Consider the following 24,223-nt stretch of genomic DNA (forward strand, 5'->3'; position numbering starts at 1 on the left):
AGACGAGGAGCTCTGTGCCACCCCCTCAACCAGAGAGTCCAGGGGAGTGAGAAAAGGAGTAGGCATCAGAGAGGGCTGCCGGAGTAGCTGTGTTTTCTGGTGTAATCCATGTCCTTTCACTTCCTGGCTCTCACCGAGACATGAAGCAGGCATAGGCTGAGAGCCTCTGTTTTCCGGACTGCTGACTGGCAGTTCCAAAGTCCTTCTGCGACAGCTAGGTCGTGGCCAGTTGAGCATGGTGGGTCGACTTGATTAGATTGGTTGGGAGGAGGGGTTTTTGCTTCTGTGTCCACCTGAGGGATGAAATAACAGGAATGGGGAGAAAGCACATTGTGGTAGTTATAGGTATAGAGTTGGAGGGTTTTCAAGGCAACATGAGACAGCGACTACAGCAACACACTGAGTCTAAACAAGATTAATTTAATTTACTAGTCTGGAGACAGAAGTTCACCACTGAAGTCAAAATGTACCCAGCGTTTGGTGGGGTCAGTGGGGCGCAGACTTCAGGCAGTTATTGCATGCGAAGGATTGTCGACCAAATACTAAACATGAGTGCTTTATTTGGACATTATATGATTTTTTCCAATACCTTTGGAGCATGTTTTAAAATGTTTTAGAAAAGTACTTTCTAAATGGTGAAACCAATCTCAAAGAATAAAACATTGAATTAAAGCTAAGAATCTCTACTTTGACCCCATAGTAATTGTTTGATTTCAACACAATGCTTCCTCTTTCCAATACTTATGGAGGGCACTGTATTGGAACAAGTGTATTGGTTGATAAATTGTTATTTATAAGTCCATTATTGAACCTTTCCATGTCCTCCAATCAGGGGAGGGGGTGGCAGGGATTCTAAATTAAATTTAAAAATAAGACGATTTAAAAAGCAATGCTTTCTGATGGAACTTAAATACCATTTTCCCATTTCAAAGCTGATCCTTAAAAAGTATCTTTGACACCTCTGCCGTAGGATATACCTCTTCCTTGGTCCCAAATGGGTGAGGAGGCGTAGACTGGAGTCTGAATGCCTCTGTGGCGTCTCCACTGCTTTGGTAGAGCTGTGCCACGTTCCTCAGCTCTGTGAGGGGGCTGACAACTACAGGAGATTTTGATATTCATTGTCAATGGGTGACGGAGGGGGCCTGTGGCTAATGTAAAAATTGTTGCATAAGAGTCTCTGGATGCTAAAGCAGTAGCTAGCTGTCTGTATAATTGCAGGGTTTCACACTAAGAAAGGGTTTTACAGCAGGAAACATACAGTATCTGCCACATTATCAATATGTGAGCCTTGGACATAATTTCATTATCTTCTCTGTATTCAGTAGTATCTTTCCGGTTATCAGTATCTCATCCCTCCTTCCTCTCATCTCAGATGTGCCCCCAATTGACCAGGAGGAGCTGTTTGTGCAGAAGCTGCGACAGTGCTGCGTGCTCTTTGACTTTGTCACGGACCCCCTGAGTGACCTCAAATACAAAGAGGTGAAGCGTGCCGGCCTGAATGAGATGGTGGAGTACATCACACACAACCGCGATGTGGTCACAGAATCTATCTACCCTGAGGCCGTCATCATGGTGAGAGAACATGTGCGCGCACACAGGCACAGACACACACTCATGCGTACATGCAGACAAGCCTCAGTCACACGTAACATGTATTTTGAAAGATTTTTCCTACTAAACGTCCTGCTTCACATTACAGCCATGTCTGAGTTTTGTTTGAGGAATGAGGGGATTTGTTTGAAACTTGGGGTTTAAAGAATGTGAGTGTCTCCGCTGGCTCATTTCCGTGTTCATGTTTCTACGAACATTTCCAAACCAAATAACGACTGCACTTTCAACCACACAGGTCCATTGCAAGTTTCAAGGTCATGTAACTAAGACATTTGCTGGCTAGAAACGTGAAAATTATTGACAGATTCATTGTTTGTTAGAAGTAGTTTGAGCAAGGGGAGGGAGAGGGGATGAGACGCTATTCTGAATTTCCATTGCAATTCCCATTGCCGTCAAAAGAGGGTGCAGTCCTGCATAGGGCTTTAAACAATATCTGCCAACCTGAAAATGGCACTGTATTTTCACATTGATGTTAACTCTCAACCAAACTGCTCCTTAGTCCATCTGTTGCTATGCAGCCCTGGAGACGCTAACCAGGTATCAGCAGTTAGCGTGGAATATCACAGAGTAACTTCGATTTCCACCGGAGCGCCGCACAGCATTTCAACGCGTGTGGCACGCAACTTACAGTAGGCAGGGGTTTAATCTCTGCACACCACTGCTGCACTTCAAAGCCGCCGCCGCGAAAGCCACCACAAGGTGGTGAGAAGAGCTGTGAAGAATGTTTGAAAAGAGAATGGTTTGCCTTATCAGAGATTGATAAAATCAAGTTTATTATAGCAGCTCATGAATTACAGAGACGAACAGTGGAAATGGTTTAAATATCAGGTTATTTTAGGGAGGACCAAGCAGTTGGACCAACTATTATCTACTCTCATACCGTCGTCACACATAGGGATAGTTAGGGATTTTGATGTGGGACAGGAGTAAGTATTTTGGGTTTCAGTGGGATTGAGACTGGATAGAAAAGTAGCCTACAGTTGTTACCAGGGATGTAGGAATTATATATCGCGAGGGGGTGCTACCTAAAATGCTGTGAGGGGGGTGATGATGTCTTTGGATAAACTTTAATTTAGAAATAATTAATGTCTTCATGGACACTTCATAAAATTGTCAGACATAGAAAATGTGGCAGTGTGTCTGCGAAATTGCATATTAATTAATTAATATAATGTTTCTCAGCTGATTCAGTGCATTTCAGCAGTAGGCTATGTGGACATAAATATGATGAGCGGTGCTAGAGCTTTTTGAGGGATCATTTGAAGGGGGAGAGTGTGCTGGATAAATTGTCACGCCTTTGTTAATCGGAAACAAGGAAGACAAAGAATACCCTCCCCTAATCAGTATGTTCTAAACTTTCAACTCCTGGCTGGCTCGGGAACTTGTGTTTTTGTAATTGTTTAATGTTGAAATGATATTTTTGGTGACGAAGAGGACAATATTTAGAGGCCGTGTTGGTAAAAATGACAACCATTATTGACAACTAATTTGGCCACGTCTCTCTTAAATGTCTTCCACAGCAGAGGCGTGTCTTTTTTTTCCGTATAGCCGACTGGAATGGACATTTTACGATAGCGGACATGTACATTCCCCAAGGTTTCGCTAATGCCATATTGTTGCAAATACAAACAGCCTTTTGGACTTGCAATGACTACTGAATACCTGACGCTCTGAACGCAAATTAATACAAATGCAATTTACACAAATCATCAATATATGCTCCAGGGTCCTTCCGACTGCAGCCATGTATTTTCTCTGAAATATGTAGAGGGGAAAGGAGGCTGGATGACTGTCATTCATTTTTGTTAAAACATGGAGCAAATAAAATAATGTAATCTTCATTTGTGCACACATTTTTTTATCATAATGCCATTGCCTATTTGGGAGGTGCCATCAATCTTCTATGAACTAAATTCAAATTGTTTAAATGGACTGTACTGTTCTCTGGGTGCAACTCTGTCTAGTTTACTGCCAACTGGTGGAAATGTATTATAACTGCATAACATTATACTGTATGAAGCCTAACAGGTGTATACACTGTACCATCCTCAAGTTCAACAGACACTAGGCTATTTTAGAATTAGTATATAGATATATGGAAATCTTTTTTATTATTATTATCATTATTTATTTTCAGAGGATACATCCATCACAATCTGAGGAAATGGATACATTGCAGCAAGATTACCAGAAAATACATTGTCTAGTTCTACAAATAGTTATTCTTTTAAATTCAACACAAGTCTGCGTGTTGCATTTTGTTGTAAGTCGCTTTGGATAAAGGCGATAAATGTAAATGTAAAAATGCATGTGAGCAGCATTTCAGTGTCCGATAAGGACAACATTTGTTATTGGCCTAGAAACACACAGACAACATGCCCTGGACAAATAGCCAGAATGCGACGGTGATCAGATTGACATATATACAATGCTCTCTAGCTGTTTATTTGTATTTGCCTCCTGGTGGTGGTGATGGTGGTTTTCACAAGGTGAATGACCTCGAAAAAAAACCTCACCAGTGGCGCATCACAAGCTGTCACGAAATCGTCACAGCGGCGGCTCGGCTCTGAACTTCAGCCAACTGTAGATGCATCATTTGCACAGATTCCAGACTTCTGCTGGACCGCAACCACATGCTGCAGTCTGTCGCCATGTGCACATAGACAAAATTATTGCTATCAGGCAAAAAACTGATTGTTTTCCCCCTGCTAGCATAGTGTGGTGAGCTTTAGCTGGGTGGTTTGGGGTGCACTGCACATTCTAACGATTGACTGGCTGCATCTAAACGTCTAAAATAGGGTTTGAATAAAAGCTAACTGTGGGGGGACATGCAGCGTTCGGCCTGTAGAGGGAGCTACAGGACCGTGGCCAGGGTTATGTCGGCGAGGCTCCGTTGCACACCTGTTGCAAATGAAGCCTTGTTGACTAGATGCTTAAGATGTGTGTGCCTCTGTTTGTTCGGTAGGTGGGCTGGGAACGGCGGAGCAGGAGAAAGCGAGAAAGAAGGACGACTGAAAAGTCGCCGAACTTTGTGAAGGGCTGAAAAGCCAGAGACTCTCTAAAGTATTACAAGTATTGTCTTAATAAACGGGTCATTCCCTCACCCACACACTGCGTCTGCCTCTGACCACGAACGAACGTTGTTACACTAACATTGTTGTTAAGCTAACCAGTGCTGCTGTGGTGTTGACAGTTTGCTTATAATATCACAAAGTATTTTTTAAACTGACTTCCGCAGAGTGCCTCAGCGCATTTTAACACGCATGTAGGTTTTTTCCGACATGCACGGTATCCAAAACGCAACGCAGACTTGTGCAGCTGTTCAGTGTGGCGCAGCACCACTCTTACATTCTTTGGGGAGAACCCTGGAGATTACTACTCAGTGAAAGACAAGGTCTTTGTGCTTTGATTTGTTGAATGTATAATGGTTTGATGACTGTCACTTTGCTGTTGTTTTTTTACTATGTTGACCGACGCCTCTACCGTGTCCAGTTTTCAGTGAACCTCTTCAGAACCCTACCACCATCCTCCAACCCCACAGGGGCTGAATTTGACCCAGAGGAGGATGAGCCCACACTGGAGGCAGCCTGGCCCCACCTGCAGGTCTGTGTGTCTGTGTGTCTGTGTGATATTTAGCAACATTAATCGAACATTCTTCAATATCCTTTTTTCTTGTCTTATCCAGCTGGTGTATGAGTTCTTCTTACGATTCCTTGAGTCGCCGGATTTCCAGCCTAATGTCGCCAAAAAATACATTGACCAAAAGTTTGTAATGTCTGTAAGTACCCATCTCCTCAGAGAATACACGAAATGTGCTTCCTGAAACTGTTTAGCTATTGACATTTTGGAGAGGGAGGGAAAGAGGAAGGGAGAGAAAGCGAGAAGTGCCCAGCCTCCTCCACCCTCCCACATCGAAGAGAGATATGACCGCAGAGTGGGAATTAACAGGGATTACTCTGCTGCTCTGACGAGATCATGCTTCCACCGAGGCCTGCTTGCTGTGAATAGTAATAAGAACTTGAGTCCCCCTATTCATTTTCTCGGTGCTGCCCTCAGCTCAAATCACACATGGCCTTGCATTACATTCTGACAAAACCCAGCAAGTATCAAATAGCATATCAATCCAATCTTGTCACATAATTATCTTGTCACGTTACCACTTTTTCAACAAAACTAAGTGAACGTTCAAATTTAACATTTACGGCATTTAGCAGACGCCTTTATCCAAATCGACTTTACAAGAAATACATTTGTTTAAGTAAGTGAATCATCTATCCATCAGTCATCATAAGAAAAAGTAATCAATGCTCAGACCAGGGGCCATTGGCAGTCACAATGCTAGAAGAAGGATTTCTTTTTTTAAACAGCAGAGAAACTTGTACAAGGGGGTAGTGGGGGTGCTGCATCCACGTAGAGGCGGCGGTGCCAGGCGACCAGCCGAGGTGGAAGAGCGGAGTATTCGGGCAGGGGTTTGGGGCTGACCATTGCTTGCAAGTAGGGAGGGGCTGTTCCCTTTGCCGCCCGGTAGGCGAGCACAAGGGTCTTGAATCTGATGCGAGCTGCTACCGGGAACCAGTGAAGGGTGCGGAGGAGGGGAGTGACATGGGAGAATTTGGGGAGATTAAACACCAGACAGACGGCAGCGTTCTGGAAGAGCTGTAGAGGCCTGATGGTGGAGGCGGGTAGACCGGCCAGGAGTGCGTTGCAGTAGTCAAGGCGAGAGAAATATTTGGACCAAAAGTTGTGCTGTAGAATAAAAATACTTAGTAGTTTGGTCTTCTTCTCAGGCCTTCCTCGATGGAGTCCACAGATTGACTCCTTCGTCTTTGTGTCAAGCGTCTTCGTGTCAGGAGGCTGTCGCTCTGTGATCGTCACGATATAAATGCAGATTCTGTGATTGCTGATGACTAGCAGGGTAGCAGCACCTCCCACCTGACGATCAGTTCACGACCAGACAGGTTTCACCACTCACTCAATCCCAAATGTATTAGTCCTGATCCAAGGTGAGGAGGGGTTAAATACCTTGCAGGATAGTGTCAGGCCCTCCCACTGGAGATTGACAGCACTTCACAGCAATTGGCTTCAAACAGCTGGCTTCCAATATAAACTAGGTTCCTGAGCTTAAGGCAGGATAGCCACAGCAAAATACACAAGCTACGAACAGCACACTGACTTTAAACAGGATTAAACTAACTTACTTAGACTGGAGAACAGGCTTCACCACTGACTCAATCCCTAATGCAGTCATTGGACTTCTCCTGAAAGGAGAATATAAGAAGGCCCAATCTAATGCCCAGTTGACTTGTTCGAAGCTCCTGTAGTTCCTTGAATGTTTATGCGTCAATGTTTGATGCATGTTAAAGATGTGTGATCGTGTACCACCCCACCCACAGCTCCTAGAGCTGTTTGACAGTGAAGACCCTAGGGAGCGGGACTTCCTGAAGACTATCCTCCACAGGATCTATGGCAAGTTCCTGGGCCTGAGGGCCTACATCCGCAGACAGATCAACAACATATTCTACAGGTCAGCCTCTTACTGTATTCACCTCAGCCATGTTTTGTTAGATGTTGCACCACTGCCAATATCTATCCATCAGTGTTTGATTTATCATGTCTGACAGTTATTGTGAGCATACAGTACCAGTCAAAAGTTTGGACACACCTTGCCAAGAGTGTGCAAAGCTGTCATCAAAGCAAAAGGTGGCTACTTTGAAGAATCTAAAATATAAAACATATTCTGGTTTGTTTAACACTTTTTTGTTTACTACATAATTCCATATGTGTTCCTTCATAATTTTGATGTCTTCAATATTAATCTACAATGTAGAAAATAATAAAGACCATTGAATGAGAAGGTGTGTCCAAACTTTTGACTGGTACTGTAGATCTGCTATCTCAAGAAAGAGGAAGTGGTTGTCATATGTTGAAGTTTGAATAATTATGTTAAAATTAAGTTAAAATTCTGTCAGTATCTTCAATGTCTTTCCCATTTGATTGGTCGCTGACCTTGGTCTCTTGTTGCAGGTTTATATATGAAACGGAGCATCACAATGGAATTGCCGAGCTTTTAGAAATCTTAGGAAGGTGAGTACATTGTCCTCTGTCCACAACACTCATCTTTGCCATGTGTTTATTTGAAACAATTATCTTCTCTTTACCCCAGCATAATCAACGGTTTCGCCTTGCCATTGAAAGAGGAGCACAAAATGTTCCTGATCCGAGTGCTGCTGCCACTTCACAAAGTAAAGTCTCTGAGCGTCTATCACCCACAGGTAAGGTAGAGTAGAGCTTCCTCTGTGACAGCCCCACTCACACAGCATGAGGGTCAGGGCTTCAATTACATTTGACTGAGATGTTCTTGCAGACCATTTATAATAATGTCTGTTTCCATGTGAAGGTTTGGCTAAGACATTTGGCTATATTTTGTTAATAGCAAAGCATATTGATATGAATCTGATTCCAAGCAATGTAATTATCACTATGTGCAAATTGTTGAGTTTGTGCTGATTTAGTGCAAGAATGGTCAAATAGAATGAATCAAATGAGGCTTTAATAATACTGTATACTTATACAACTACGACAAGGCAAATACTTTACTTTGAAATGTTTTACATTCTACCCTCCATGGAGAGAGAGATAACCACAGGTTATTCAAACAATGCCACTCACAGCTCATGACGAGAATCAAACACCAGAACAAAGAAAAGAGAGAAAGCTATCCTCTGCTTTTATATCACTCTACAACCACAGTATTTAAAGCTGTTTGCAAGGAGACTCAACCAGAATTCATCCCATCACTTCTATACTGATGACATCACTGCTCCATCACAGCTCCGCCATTTGGCTCTCAATGTAGGGGGCAGAATAACTCCCCCTTCAGTCCACTCCATGGCATCACACTTTCTGGTCCAGTGTGTGGTTATGATCCTGGTGATAATGATTACCCAGCTGTGCTTGTTCAGAAGATATCGCAGGGAGGAGGTACTGTCCTTGACATGCAAATGTCCCCTAGGAAACAACTTTCCACAAACAAGCTACGTCAACACAGGCAAATCACATACACACACAATCAATGGACGAACATAATATTGATTAAGATGTTTGGAATGGTCTGATAAGATTGGCTCCTTATACCAGCTCACGGTCAAATTTAAATACTATTAAGTCATCAGAATGGATATAAAAGTGAAGCAATGGGAACAGATCCTTCTAAAAAAACAGATAAGATTCTAATAATAGCAGATTTAACTTTCCTATAGGAAAGGAGAAACATATCACTGCATGTTAAAAATGAGCGACCCCCTTCCTAAGAGAAAGACATCATCAAGACAAACAAAGAACAAACGAGTTTGGACAGCTAGTCTGTCCTTACAATTAGATACCAAATCAGCCATATGTGATTGCAACCATTTAAATGTTTTATTATCAGCAACGTTGCAGCGGGAAATGTAGGCTGAAAGAACAACTGAAATGTTGTAACACGTGGACCCGGATCAGGTTAACGTCATGCGGGAGGGTCTTATTAAAGTTGCCTTCCTTGGGGACAGGATATGATTTTTTACACTGTGTTGGTTTGTGGTAGCTGCAATTCTTAAGATTTAAAACAATGCTTACTGGTCCAAGAAAATTGTGGACTCATCCAGGTTGATGGACTAGCAGCACACGAACCAACACACTTCCCTTTGTCCAAACGAATGCTTTGGTGGTGAAGTAAGATTAAATGGTTTAATGATAAACAGTCAACAATGTTGAAACAATATAGTGCCTAGGAACAATTCTGTAAGCATAGTGTCGTGGAATTGTAAGTTAAAATACTTGAAATAGTGAAATAAAATGCCAAAGACTAGAGCTGATGGTTTATTCAAAGATTTTATTTCAAGTAACAAAAGCCGAGGTGATTCGCGAAGCATCTCCCGTTTGTCTCTCAGTACACCATGTTTATACAATTCAAATTTAGGTTCCATCCCTCATATGCGAATCATTTACACTTCCTGGCTGTTCGCCACCAATATCATTCACCCGGTTCCTATACCTCGTCACGGCTTGGTTTCCCCTCCCATTTCTAAAGAGTTCTCGGGTTGCTACAATATTGGTGGTGAGCTCATCGTAATTATCAAAAAGAATATTACATCATCCTTGGTACTGAATAATACTCTTCCTGTTAAAATATTTCTAGTGCCTGACATGGTGACTCCTATTCATAAATATGATAGATTGGCTCCCCACTTGCGTAACTCGCAGAATATAATGAGCCTTTATAGTCGGGAAGGTTAATAGTCGGGATACCCTTTGAACGTTATGGCCATTAAAGAGGACACCTCTTTCAATGTCTATTTTAGTGGGGAATCATTATGCAAATAACTACTTTAAGTAAGAGTAATTTCCTGTCATGTTGTATGTGCATCGGAAATGTCCCTCCTAATTAGATTATAAGATTGCAATTGCAGAAATCACAAGGCTTCGAACATGAAGTAATTTCTAGGCTTAACTTGGTCAATTATAATAGCATGCATAGATTCTAGCAGATTATCCTAGCACACAGATCTATCTGTTGCGTTTTTGGACAAATGAGAAGAGTGTTGTATCATACTTGGAGGAGATTCATTTGGACAAGAAATAATGTAAGCAATCCTGCTTACTAGAAGTCGTACAATCAAACATGAACGTACCGTTAGAGGCAAAAGTTCTAAGACAGCATTCAATTAAGAATACGAAAGTTGTATGGTGACAAGGCGTGCATATCAACTTTAAACATATTATAACCCTTTTACATACCAGATTTAAGAGAAGGGATAAAGGACATGCCTTGTCATCGACTTGTAACACAGCTCCTTCCTTGAGCTGGTCTCAAAGGTAGGCTACTTATTGATACGGAACCATGAATGTAACAAATAAAACTGAAAATCTGTCAAAAATAGGCTATTAAGCAATACATTATACTATTCCAGCAACAGATACGATCTGATTGACATAAAGGGAATTTAATATTTGTTCCAGAGACGATTAACCAATCACTAGATAATAGACTATAGGCGTTAATGTAGAATCTTGCTAAATATATGTACACTCACTGAGCACTTTATAAGGAACACTACTAATACTGGGCAGGGCCTCCCTTTGCTCTCAAAACAGCCTCAATTCTTTGTGGCATTGATTCCACAAGATGTTGGAAACATTCCTTTGAGATTCTGGTCCATGATGACATGATCGCATCACGCAATTCCTACAGAGTTTTCAGACACACTTTCAAGCTGTGAATCTCCTGTTCTACCACATCCCAAAGGTGTTATATTGGATTCAGATCCGGTGACTGGGAAGGCTACTGAAGAACACTGAACTCATTGTCATGTTCATGAAACCAGTTTGAGACGACTTTTGCTTTGTGACATGGTGCATTATCATGCTGGAAGTAGCCATTAGAAGATGGGTAAATTGTGGCCATGAAGGAATGCACATGGTCAGCAACAATACTCAAATAGGCTGTGGCATTCAAGCGATGATTGATTGGTATTAACGAGCCCAAAGTGTGCCAAGAAAACATTCCCCACATCATTACACCACCTCCACCATGAGGTGTACAGGTGTTCCTAATAAAGTGTTTGGTGAGTGTAGGGAGACTATTGGGGCACTCGCTTTAAACAAGACGATCATAACAGGACTGTGTTATGCTATATCTGATGGGAGGCTGGTCGATTACAGTCTAACAGAGCTGTTTGCTTCCTTGAGCTCAACTCTGAATTGCATGACACGAAAAATGGGGGCGGAGTTCCATTACCTAAATCCCAACATTTTGACTTGGCGTGCCCACTTTGTCTGCAATAGTCACAGCGGGTTACTTTACATTGAGAATATACACCATGTCGGAAATATGGAGGAGGACTTCCCTTACCCAAATCCCAACATCTTGTCATAGAGTGTCCCTGTCGTTTCCAGTAACGACAATGCCTAAAGTTATGTTGGTCTTGGCTTTGATTGAGTCCACCGAGGACTGACTAGAAAGTGACTCCCTACTTGAACAATGGCCTACAGGAAACTCTGTTTTTTTGCTTGCGCATGCAACGCACTCTTGGCCGGACTCCCTGCCTCCGCCATCAGACCTCTGCAGCTCATCCAGAATTCTGCCGCTCGTCTGGTGTTCAACCTCCCCAAATTCTCCCATGTCACGCCCCTCCTCCGCACCCTCCACTGGCTCCCGGTAGCAGCCCGCATCAGATTCAAGACCCTGGTGCTCGCGTACCGGGCGGCAAAGGGAACAGCCCCTCCCTACTTGCAAGCAATGGTTAGCCCCCAAACCCCTGCACGATCACTCCGCTCTTCCACCTCGGCTGCCCGCCTGGCACCGCCGCCTCTACGTGGATGCAGCGGCCGTGCCACCTGGTCACGGCTTTTCACTGTCCTGGCGCCCCGCTGGTGGAATGAGCTTCCCCCCACTGTCAGGACTGCAGAGTCACTACCGATCTTCCGCCGTAGATTGAAAACCCATCTCTTCAGGCTACATCTTAACAGTCCTTCCTGAGACCTCTTCACCCCCACTTCCCCCTGTGCAAGTTCTCTCCTGTTAATAAATAATAATTAAAAAAATTTATATATATATATATATACAGTGGGGGAAATAATTATTTGATCCCCTGCTGATTTTGTTAGTTTGCCCGATTACAAAGAAATGAGCGGTCTATAATTTTTATGGTACTTTTATTTTAACAAATAGAGACAGAATATCAACAAAGAAGTCCAGAAAAAACACATTATATAAAGTTATAAATTGATTTGCATTTGATCGAAGGAAATAAGTATTTGATCCCCTACAAACCAGCAAGAATTCTGGCTCATACAGACCGGTTATATGCCCATGAGGCACACAGATTAGTCCTGTTACTTTAGGAAAAGTACTCCTAATCTCTGCTTGTTATGGGTATAAAAGACACCTGTCAATAGAATCAATCTCTTCCATTCCAACCTCTCCACCACCATGGGCAAGACCAAAGAACATTCAAAGGACATCAGGGTAAGAGTTGTAGACCTGCACAAGGCTGGAATGGGCTACAAGACCATCAGCAAGAAGCTTGGTGAGAAGGAGACAACTGTTGGTGCAATTATTAGAAAATGGAAGAAATACAAAATAACCATCAATCGCCCTTGGCCTGGAGCTCCATGCAAGATCTTGCCTCGTGGGGTAAGGATGATCATGAGAAGGGTGAGGGATCAGCCCAGAACTACACAGGAGGAGCTTGGTAATGATCTCAAGGCAGCTGGGACCACAGTCACCAAGAAAACCATTGGTAACACACTACACCGTAACGGATTGAAATCCTGCAGTGCCCGCAAGGTCCCCCTGCTCAAGAAGGCACATGTACAGGCCCATCTGAAGTTTGCCAATGAACACCTAAATGATTCAGAGAAGGCTTGGGAGAAGGTGATGTGGTCAGATGAGACCAAAATTGAACTCTTTGGCATAAATTCGACTCTTCGTGTTTGGAGGGAGAGAAATGCTGAATGCTACAATCCCAAGAACACCATCCCCACCGTCAAACACGGAGGTGGAAACATTATGCTTTGGGGTTGTTACTCTGCTAAGGGTACAGGACGACTTCACTGCATTGAGGGGCCAATGGACGGGGCCATGTACCATAAGATCTTGGACGAGAACCTCCTTCCCTCAGCCAGAGCACTGAGGATGGGTCGTGGATGGGTCTTCCAGCATGACAATGACCCAAAACATACAGCCAAGGCAACAAAGGAGTGGCTCAAGAAGAAGCACACTAAGGTCATGGAGTGGCCTAGTTAGTCTCCAGACCTTAATCCTATAGAAATTTTGCGGAGGGAGCTGAAGCTTCGAGTTGCCAAGCAAAAGCCTTGAAACCTTCAGGATTTGGAGAGGATCTGTAAAGAGGAGTGGACCAAAATCCCTCCTGAGATGTGTGCAAACCTGGTGACCAACTACAAGAAACGTCTGACTTCTGTGCTTGCCAGCAAGGGTTTCTCCACCTAAGTCATGTTTTGCTTGGGGATCAAATACTTATTTCCTTCGATCAAATGCAAATGAATTTATAACTTTATATAATGTGTTTTTTCTGGACTTCTTTGTTGATATTCTGTCTCTATTTGTTAAAATAAAAGTACCATAAAAATTATAGACCGCTCATTTCTTTGTAATCGGGCAAACTAACAAAATCAGCAGGGGATCAAATAATTATTTCCCCCACTGTATATATATATCTATATATACACACACTCACCGGCCACTTTATTAGGTACACCTTGCTAGTACTGGGTTGGACCGCCTTTTGTAGCCCATCTGCTTCAAGGTTCGGCGTATTGTGCGTTCAGAGATGGTCTTCTGCGTACCTTGGTTGTAACGAGTGGTTATTTGAGTTACTGTTGCCTTTATATCGTCTGCCCATTCTCCTCTGCCATCAACAAGGCATTTTCGCCTTCCGTTACCGAGCAGTTGAACAGGTGTACCTAATAAAGTGGCCGGTGAGTGTATATATACATACATATATACATACACTCACTGGCCACTTTATTAGGTACACCTGTTTAACTGCTCGTTAACGCAAATATCTCATCAGCCACTCAATGCATTTAGGCATGGAGACATGGTCAAGACGACCTGCTGAAGTTCAAACCGAGCATTAGAATGGGGAAGAAAGGTGATTTAAGTAACTTTGAACGTGACATGGTTGTTGGCGCCAGACGGGCTGGTCTGAGTATTTCAGAAACTGCTGATCTACTGGGATTTTCATGCACAATCATCTCTAGGGTCTACAGAGAATGGTCCGAAAAAGAGAAAATATCCAGTGAGCCGGCAGTTCTCTGGGCGAAAATGCCTTGTTGATGCCAGAGGTCAGAGGAGAATGGCCAGACTGGTTTGAGATGATAGAAAGGCAACAGTAACTCAAATAACCACTCGTTACAACCAAGGTATGCAGAAGACCATCTCTGAACGCACAACACGTCGAACCTTGAAGCAGATGGGCTACAGCAGCAGAAGACCACATCGGGTGCCACTGTCAGCAAAGAACAGGAAACTGAGGCTACAATTTGCACGGGCTCACCAAAATTTAACAATAGAAGATTGGAAAAACGTTGCCTGGTCTGATGAGTCTCGATTTCTGCTGCGACATTCAGATGGTAGGGTCAGAATTTGGCATAAACAACATGAAAGCATGGATCCATCCTGCCTTGTATCAACGGTTCAGGCTGGTGGTGGTGGTGGTGGTGTAATGGTGTGGGGGATATTTTCTTGGCACACTTTGGGCCCCTTAGTACCAATTGAGCATCATTTAAACGCCACAGCCTACCTGAGTATTGTTGCTGACCATGTCCATCCCTTTATGACCACAGTGTACCCATCTTCTGATGGCTACTTCCAGCAGGATAACGCACCATGTCACAAAGCTCACATCATCTCAAACTGGTTTCTTGAACATGACAATGAGTTCACTGTACTCCAATGGCCTCCACAGTTACCAGATCTCAATCCAATAGAGCACCTTTGGGATGTGGTGGAACGGGAGATTCGCATCATGGATGTGCAGCCAACAAATCTGCAGCAACTGCATGATGCTATCATGTCAATATGGACCAAAATCTCTGAGGAATGTTTCCAGCACCTTGTTGAATCTATGCCACAAAGAATTAAGGCAGTTCTGAAGGCAAAAGGGGGTCCAACCCGCGGTGTATCTAATAAAGTGGCCTGTGAGTGTGTGTGTGTGTGTGTGTGTGTGTATATATATATATATATATATATATACACAGTGCCTATAGAAAGTCATCATATCCCTTTGAAATAGTTACTATATTTGTCGTACAGCCTGAAATCAAAACTTTTTCCAGCTTTATGTACAAATTTAGCCATACAACATCAAACTAATCAAAAAAAAGGCGACAGTTCTGAAAATTTATAAAAAATGAAAAACAAGAATAACAGGGTTGGAAAAGTCATCAGTCCCCTGATTTAATATTTTGTAGAGCCACCTTTTGCTGCAATTACAGCCATCAATCTGTTTGGATATGTCTCTACTAGCTTTGCACACCTAGATTGGAGAATATTTGCCGAATTGTTCGAGTTCAGTCAAATTCCGTGGTGAGCGGCGATGGACTGCTCTCTTCAAGTCCATCCACAGATCGGATTTAAGTCAGGGCTCTGACTTGGCCACTCAAGGACATTCACCTTTCTATCCTTAAGCCACTGTGTTGTTCTTTTGGCGGTATGTTTAGGATCGTTGTCGTGTTGGAAGGTGAATGACCTGCCCATCTTCAGCTGTCTAGCAGAGGGACGCAGGTTGTCCTCAAGAATTTGGGTGTACTTGGCAGCATCCATTTTCCCTTCAATCCTGACCAATTGCCCGGTCCCTGCTGAAGAGAAACATCCCCACAACATAATGTTGCCACCACCATGCTTCACAGTAGGTATGGTGTGTTTTGGGTGGTGTGCTGTGTTTGGTTCTCGCCAAACATAGTGCTTGGAGTTCAGTCCAAAAAGTTCAATCTTAGTCTTTGTCTGACCATAAAACCCTTTTCCACATGGCAACAGAATCTTCCATGTGTGTTTTTGCATTGCACAAACGAGACTGAGTGTGGCACTTTTTCAGAAAAGGCTTCTTTCTTGCTACCCTGCTATACAGGCCAGCTTTGTGTTAAGCTTGTGAGATTGTTGTCACATGCACAGACAGACCAGTCCCAGCCATAAAGACTTGTAAGTCCTTCAAAGTTGCCTTTGGCCTCTTGGTAGCTTCTCTGATCAATGTCCTCCTGGCTCGGTCATCCAGTTTGGACGGACGGCCTGATCTAGGCAAGGTGTTGGTGGTGCCATACGCCTTCCACCTCTTAATGATGCTCTGAACGGTACTCAGAGGGATAGCTTTTGATGGAAATCTTTCAGTGATCAACAATAAACGATGTTTGGTCTCAGTTGAGAGTTTTAATGCATATACAAAGTTTAAACAATTCTGCTTACGGCCTGATCAGCATTCCTTCACCAACAGTGTGGATTCAGATACTGATGCTGTGGCTGAGGAGAGGACCGTCCTTAACTCCAATGCTTGTACGTCATAGGTCTAGGGGTAAACATATCTTGCACCTGTTTGCTGATGAAGAAGCTGGGAAAGAAGCGTAGGCGTTGTGAGCTACTATCTCAAACCTCCAGCCTGCAGTTAGGAGTGTTCCAAGGTCAGAATAACATCTTTGATGCAAAGAGAAGGAGCAGTCGGTTTTGGTTCTTCCTCAGTCACATAATTAAGAATAACAAAGTACATTGGGTCACAGAGAGGTCAATACATTTCATATATGACTTAAGCAAAATAGTACAAATATATTTTTTGCCATTACAAGCTCTAAAGCCTTCGAAATCTTGTTGTAGCCTTCACCTAACTTCCTACTTCCTACAACTTTATCCCGGAGGCCTTTTGAAAGTACTTTTCCAACCATGGTGAATTCTTTGCAGAACCATGCACTTCTATTAGTGGAATCCTCAAGAAACAGCTGGTTTTATTCTGAAGTAATCAAACCACTACAATTTATGTCAGGTGGGGGGCAATTAGCCTGGTGTTTGATCTGGAAGTTGATTGGTTGCACCTGAGCAAGTTTATAATGGTACACTCTCAGGGGCTGATCACTTAACCAAACCAGGTATTTCACAAATTAATTTTTAATAATGTCCTGAATTTTTACAAATGTTATTTTCACTTAGATGATGAGGGTTATAATGTGTACATACAGCTCAAAAAAGTTAGATTTGATTTATTTGAATTTCCAGGGTGTACTGTGACAAAAGGTAAAGATTTCACAGGGTATGATGACTTTTTATAGGCACTGTATACACACACACACAGTACCAGTCAAAAGTTTGGACACACCTTCTCATTCAATGGTTTTTCTTTATTTTTTATTATTTTCTACATTGTAGATTAATACTGAAGACATCAAAACTATGAAAGAACACATATGGAATTATGTAGTAAACAAAAAAGTGTTAAACAAACCAGAATATGGTTTATATTTTAGATTCTTCAAAGTAGCCACCTTTTGCTTTGATGACAGCTTTGCACACTTCTGGCATTCTCAATCAGATTCATGAGGTAGTCACCTGGAATGGTTTTCAATTAACAGGTGTGCCTTGTCAAGAGTTAATTCCTGGCCTTCTTAATGTGTTTGAGACCATCAGTTGTGTTGTGCAGAGGTAGGGTTGGTACACAGTTCTATACAGTGAATAGCCCTATTTGACTACTGTTCTAATCTATATTATGGCAAGAACCACTCAACTACACTGCTCAAAAAAATTAAGGGAACACTTAATCGTCACAATGTAACACCAAGTCAGTTAAACTTCAGGGATATCAATCTGCCCATTTAGGAAGCACAAGTGATTGTGAATCAATTTCACCTGCTTTGATGCAAATGAAAGTGACAACAGGTGCACTGGAGAGGCAAAAGCAAGACAACCCCCAAAAAGGTAATGGTTTTGCATTTTTTGGTGGCCACAGACAATTGCTCTCTCCTTATCCTCCCTGACTGATTCTTCTCTAGTTTTGTGTTCTGCTAGTGTCCTTGTCACTACTTGTAGCATGAGGCGGTACCTGCAGCCCACTCAGGTTGCACAGGTAGTCCAGCTCCTCCAGGACGGCACATCCATACGTGCGGTCGCAAGAAGGTTTGCTGTGTCTCCCAGCACAGTCTCAAGAGCATGGGGGAGATACCAAGAGACCGGCCGTTACACGAGGAGAGCTGGACAGGGTCGTAGAAGGGCATCAACACAACAGCAGGACCGGTATCTGCTCCTTTGTGCGAGAAGGAACAGGAGGAGCACTGCCAGAGCCCTACAAAATGACCTCCAGCAAGCTACTGGTGTGCATGTGTCTGACCAAACTGTCAGAAACAGACTCCATGAGGGTGGCATGAGGGCCCGACGTCCTCTAATGGGACCTGTGCTCACTGCCCAGCACCGTGCAGCTCGATTGGCATTCACGAGAGAACACCATAATTGGCAGGTCCGCCATTGGCGTCCTGTTCTCTTCACAGATGAGAGCAGGTTCACACTGAGCACATGTGACAGGCGTGAAAGAGTCTGGAGACGCCGTGGTGAACGTAATGCTGCCTGTAACATCATCCAGCATGACCGGTTTGGCGGTGGGTCAGTGATGGTCTGGGGAGGCATATCCTTGGAGGGTCGCACAGACCTCCATGTCATAGCCAACGGTACCCTGACTGCTGTTAGGTACCGGGATGAGATCCTCAGACCCATTGTCAGACCTTATGCTGTTTAACACTTTTTTTGTTTACTACATAATTCCATATGTGTTCCTTCATAGTTTTGATGTCTTCCATATTAATCTACAATGTAGAAAAGAATAAAAATAAAGAAAAACCATTGAATGAGAAGGTGTGTCCAAACTTATGACTGGTACTGTATATTTGGACTCTGACACAATTTTTGTTATTTTAGCCGTTTACCAAAACATATTCAAGTTACAGTTGAATATAATGAATATATCCAAATTGGAGGAAGGCATTAGGAATTACAGCTTTTTAATATGTAGCCCCCTCTTTTTTCAAGGGACCAAAAGTTATTTCTTCATCAATTAAGCAGGTAAAAGGTCTGAGTTGATTCCAAGTGGAGCATTTGCATTTGTAAGCTGTTGCTGTGAACGCACAACATGCAGTCAAAGAAGCTCTCAATGCAAGTGAAACAGGCCATCCTTGGGCTGCAAAAACAAAAGAAAATCCATCAGAGACAGAGTGGCAACATTACAAGTGGCCAAATCAACAGTTTGGTACATTCTGAGGAAAAAAAGAACGCACTGGTGAGCTCGGCAACACAAAAAGGCCTGGACATCCACGGAAGACAACAGTGGTGGGTGATTGCAGGATCCTTCACATGGTAAAGAAAAACCCCTTCACAACATCCAGCCAAGTGAAGAACACTCTCCAGGAGGTGGACGTATCATTATCCAAGTCTACCATAAAGAGAAGACTTCACGAGAGCAAATACAGAGGGTTCACCACAAGGTGCAAACCATTCATAAACCTCAAGAATATAAAGGCCAGATTATACTTTGCCAAAAAACATCGAGCCAGCCCAGTTCTGGAACAGCATTCTTTGGACAGATGAAACTAAGATCAACCTGTACCAGAATGATGGGAAGAAAAAAGTATGGACAAGGCTTGGAACAGCTCATGATCCGAAGCGTACACATCATCTGTAAAACACGGTGGAGGCAGTGTGATGGCATGGGCATGCATGGCTTCCAATGACACTGGGTCACTAGTGTTTAGTGATGATAAGACAGAAGCAGCCGGATGAATTCTGAAGTGTTTAGGGATAATACTGTCTGCTCAGATTCAGTCAAATTCTGTGAAGTTGATTGGACAGCGCTTCACAATATAGGTGGACAATGACACAAAACATACTGCAAAAGTAACCCAGGAGTTTTTTAAGGCAAAGAAGTGGAATATTCTGCAATAGCCAAGTCGATCACCTGATCTCAACCCGATCGAGCATGCATTTCACTTGCTGAAGGAAGACCCACAAACAAACAACTGAAGACAGCTGCAGTAAAGGCCTGGCAAAGCATGACAAAGGAGGAAACCCAGCATTTGGTGATGTCCATGGGTTCCAGACTTCAGGCAGTCATTGCCTGCAAAGGATTCTCGAAAATTGTATTCATGATTGTTGATTTGTCCAATTACATTTGAGCCCCTGAAAATAGGGGACTGTGTATAAAAATGTTTGCAATTCCTAAACGTTTCATAGAATATTTTTGTTCAACCGCTTGAATTAAAGCTGAAAGTCTGCACTTCAACTGCATCTCGGTTGTTTCATTTCAAATCCATTGTGGTGGCATACAGAGCCAAAATTATGAAAATTGTGTCACTGTCCAAATATTTCCAGACCTGTGCTACTCACAGCTCATGATGACAACCAAACACCAGAACAAAGAAAAGAGAAGCTATTCCCTGACCTCTGCTTTTATATCACTCTACAACCACAGTGTTTAAATTAGGAGCTGCTTGCAAGGAGACTCAACCAGAATTCATCTCATCACTTCTATACTGATGACATCAGCTCCGACACCTCCCAAAACATCCCACAGAACTCACAGCCATTTGTCTCATCGGGGGAAGGGCTCTCAATGTAATGGGGCAGAATAGCTCCCCCCTCATTCTCACTCCCAGTGACTGGCCCCTCTGCTCTCTCCACAGCTGGCCTATTGCGTGGTGCAGTTCTTGGAAAAGGACAGCAGTCTAACTGAACTAGTGAGTTAGGCCTGTCTATTCCATTGTAATTTTTCTTGTCAGGTTTGCGACAAGACAACATGCTTATAAAGTAAAGCCCTGCCCTATTTGTGAGGTGAATGTGTGTCTTGTGTTGAATATGTTGATTGAATTGGTGCTGGTATTATTTTTTCCTCCTTTTAAAAAAAATAAATGAAAACATATCATTGATCAATCAAGAATAACACACAATTGACTAATGGCAAGATCTTTGCCCACACTAGGTGATCATGGGCCTGCTAAAGTTCTGGCCAAAGACCCACAGCCCCAAAGAGGTGATGTTCCTCAACGAGCTAGAGGAGATCCTGGACGTCATCGAGCCGTCTGAGTTTGTCACGGTCATGGAGCCTCTCTTCAGACAGCTGGCCAAGTGTGTGTCCAGTCCACATTTCCAGGTACATTTGAGCGTACCAGCCCAATAAGAACATCAACACAACAAATACAGGATACCAGCAATATAAAGACAATATAAGATATTAGCATTATACAGATAAACACATATTCAATACAAAGGTTGAAAGCTCTCAGGGGTTTAGGCTGGCTCAATAACACCGAAATATTGCACTATTGTCTCCTAATCCATTCCTAAATTGTGTTCTAGGTGGCAGAGAGAGCGCTGTACTACTGGAACAACGAGTACATCATGAGCCTGATCAGCGACAACGCAGCCAAGATCCTCCCCATCATGTTCCCCGCTCTCTACAAGAACTCAAAGAGCCATTGGAACAAGTACAACCTAGACTGCACTCTGAAGTCAATATATTATCACTTCTTCATCTGAACTGATGTACCTCAATCCTGTTGCCTGGCAACGTTTGATACCAGGTCAGTCACAATAGCACAATGTGATATTAATGGCCCTTCCTTGGTCTTTCCTGCAGAACAATCCATGGGCTGATCTACAACGCTCTGAAGCTCTTCATGGAGATGAACCAGAAGCTGTTTGATGACTGCACCCAGCAGTACAAGGCAGAGAAACAGAAGTGAGCGGTCCATCAAAGCAAAGTAAAATGCAAGCTGAGTCATTTTCCTAGTGGGCTCAAACTCAAAATTCTTTTGCTGATTTTCAGAGAGAAGTACAAACTGAAAGAAAGGGAGGAGGTCTGGCATAAGATAGAGGAGCTAGCCAAGCAAAACCCTGAGGTAAACCCCCTTCTGCAGGTTGCCAACATCATACATTATGGAAACACTCTAAACAAGCTGTTCCAACAAGCAGTCTCTGTGAAATAAGGAAGTGCAATGTATTTGTACATAAACATTTGTAGATGGATACTGCATAATTGGTTTTAGTTGTCTCTGTTACGATGTGGTGTACTGTATATGCATGCAGTATCAAATTCATTGTCCCTATACGCTTCCTTCTGTATCAACTATTCTCATTCTCTGAATGAATCCAATAATGTCCTTGTACTGTAGACCACCAGAAGCGGGAGAGAAACTCCTCACTAAACAGGGTCATGCTTTAATTAATTCAACTTTAGGTCCTTTTGTTCCAGACAGATCTAATTATCACTGTTCATCTTGTCACTGGTTTTCAGCTCCAAAGGCTCAGGCAGAAAGGGTTGAGCTTTTAATTAAGAGGGAGACAGTCTGTGTGTAGCAACAGTAGACTGTGGGTGTGTGTCTGACAATGACAGAGGAAATATCTGTCTCTTAACCTCTGCTTTCCCTGCAGATTACCACGGTTTATCCTCCCCTCCGACCTGGTGTCCACCCACAAGAAGAGGTCTGCTTCTTTTCTCACTCACTCCAATAGACTGCTTTATATTGGTCTTGGTACTGTAAAATTGTGGGTGTATTTCACCATTAATTTGTCTTTTCCAGAACCAACTAATTTGTGTCTCTGTCTATCCAGTACATGATGTACAATGAGAGTGCGGGTGGGGTGCCCTTGTTCTCCATGGAGACTGAGACGCCCACTGCTGAGGACATTCAGCTACTGAAGAAGACTGTAGAGACCGAGGCCACACAGGTATCATCAGCACACCTACAGGTACACCGAACTGTAGGCACATACAATACAGCAACAGCACTTCACTGCATATAGTTACATGTACACTTGTATTTTGTTGTTTATCATGTTTGTTTGCTCACATGGACATCTTCAAGTTGAGTGCACTCATCTCAACCAACAACATTTTGAACTGACCAGGGAGTTTCTACCTATTAATTTTCCTCAACCAAGAGGGCCTATTGGTGTGCTAGATATGGGTTTCAACTGACCAATCTCACCCCTCTGTCTCTGTGTTGTTCCATAGGGGATGAAGGAGATCAAGAAGGACAAGGTGTTGATGCGGCGGAAGTCGGAGCTGCCGCAGGATGTGTACACTATAAAAGCCCTGGAGTCGCACAGGAGAGTGGAGGAGTATCTGACGGCCAATCAGGAGGCACTCTGACCAGAGAGCAGTGACACCCTCCGCGCCTAACCACCCGCCCCCCACGTCTCTCATCCAAAAGTCGCCTGCTGTACACCTGACCGCCCCTCTATTCCCGTGTTCCTCCCGTCCACCCCTCCACCTCTGCCGGAGAACCCCATCTGCTGCAGAACCCACAGCCATCACAGAGAATACACAAGAACACATGCTCCTACAAACACACACACACACACACACACCTAGAATTACCACCTCATATAAACACACATCCAAACCGAACTGCAGTGGGCCGATCATTACGTTGCACAAGGACAACAATAACACAACAATAGTATTGAGAGTAAGCATCCCTGAAGCATGATTCTGTTTTTTTTCTGTTCCTCTTTATTCAGTACCTGCTGTGCTGAGTGTATCAACTGTAGGGGGCAGTATTAAGGGTCCTGTCTGTCTGGAGTGAGGGGTGTGGGTTAACTGGAAGGGTTCAATGATTGATGAGGCCTTGCTCTAGTTAGCTGGTGTCCAGCAGAGTGAATGTATGCTCAATATATTGTAGTTGAGGCTGTGGTTCTCATCTGTAACTCCCAGGTCGTATCGAGGAGAACTTGGAAGCCTCAATTCAAAAGTGAGATAAAAGGCTCATAAGGCAATGAAACAAGAGCACAAGAAAGAAAGATGTCTGCCTTTATCTTAATTGAATGAATTACTGTATGTCAGTCTCTTTCATGAACCTGTGTTGCTCAGATTTAAGTATAGTAGGTGCATCACAATTTCATGTTTTAGTATCCTTACATCATGGCATTACGGTGTCTGTTGAAGAACTATTACAGTGCTTTCGGAAAGTATTCAGACCCCTTCACTTTTTCCACATTCTGTTGCGTTATAGACTCAATTTAAAATGGATTAAATTAAAAGAATTTGCCATCAATCCACACACAATACCCCAGAAGGACAAAGCGAAAACA

At 43.1% G+C, this 24,223-nt stretch overlaps 1 protein-coding gene across 1 annotated transcript; it reads left to right on the forward strand.

Annotated features, from left to right (window-relative positions):
• Positions 1-994: 994 nt before the first annotated feature.
• Positions 995-23,636, forward strand: LOC310824080 (serine/threonine-protein phosphatase 2A 56 kDa regulatory subunit delta isoform-like; the record flags this gene model as incomplete). Its single annotated transcript, XM_083696959.1, has 15 exons — positions 995-998; positions 1,373-1,572; positions 5,104-5,214; positions 5,297-5,389; positions 7,005-7,135; positions 7,636-7,695; positions 7,775-7,883; positions 20,815-20,868; positions 21,111-21,281; positions 21,488-21,615; positions 21,768-21,869; positions 21,957-22,029; positions 22,562-22,612; positions 22,742-22,879; positions 23,145-23,636. The coding sequence occupies 15 exons, from the start codon at positions 995-997 to the stop codon at positions 23,280-23,282; spliced, it is 1,563 nt and encodes a 520-aa protein (XP_083553085.1). The 3' UTR covers positions 23,283-23,636.
• Between the last annotated feature and the right edge of the window lie 587 nt (positions 23,637-24,223).

This window comes from Argentina silus (assembly GCF_951799395.1).
Source record: "Argentina silus genome assembly, chromosome: Y".
NCBI classification, from domain to species: domain Eukaryota; kingdom Metazoa; phylum Chordata; class Actinopteri; order Argentiniformes; family Argentinidae; genus Argentina; species Argentina silus.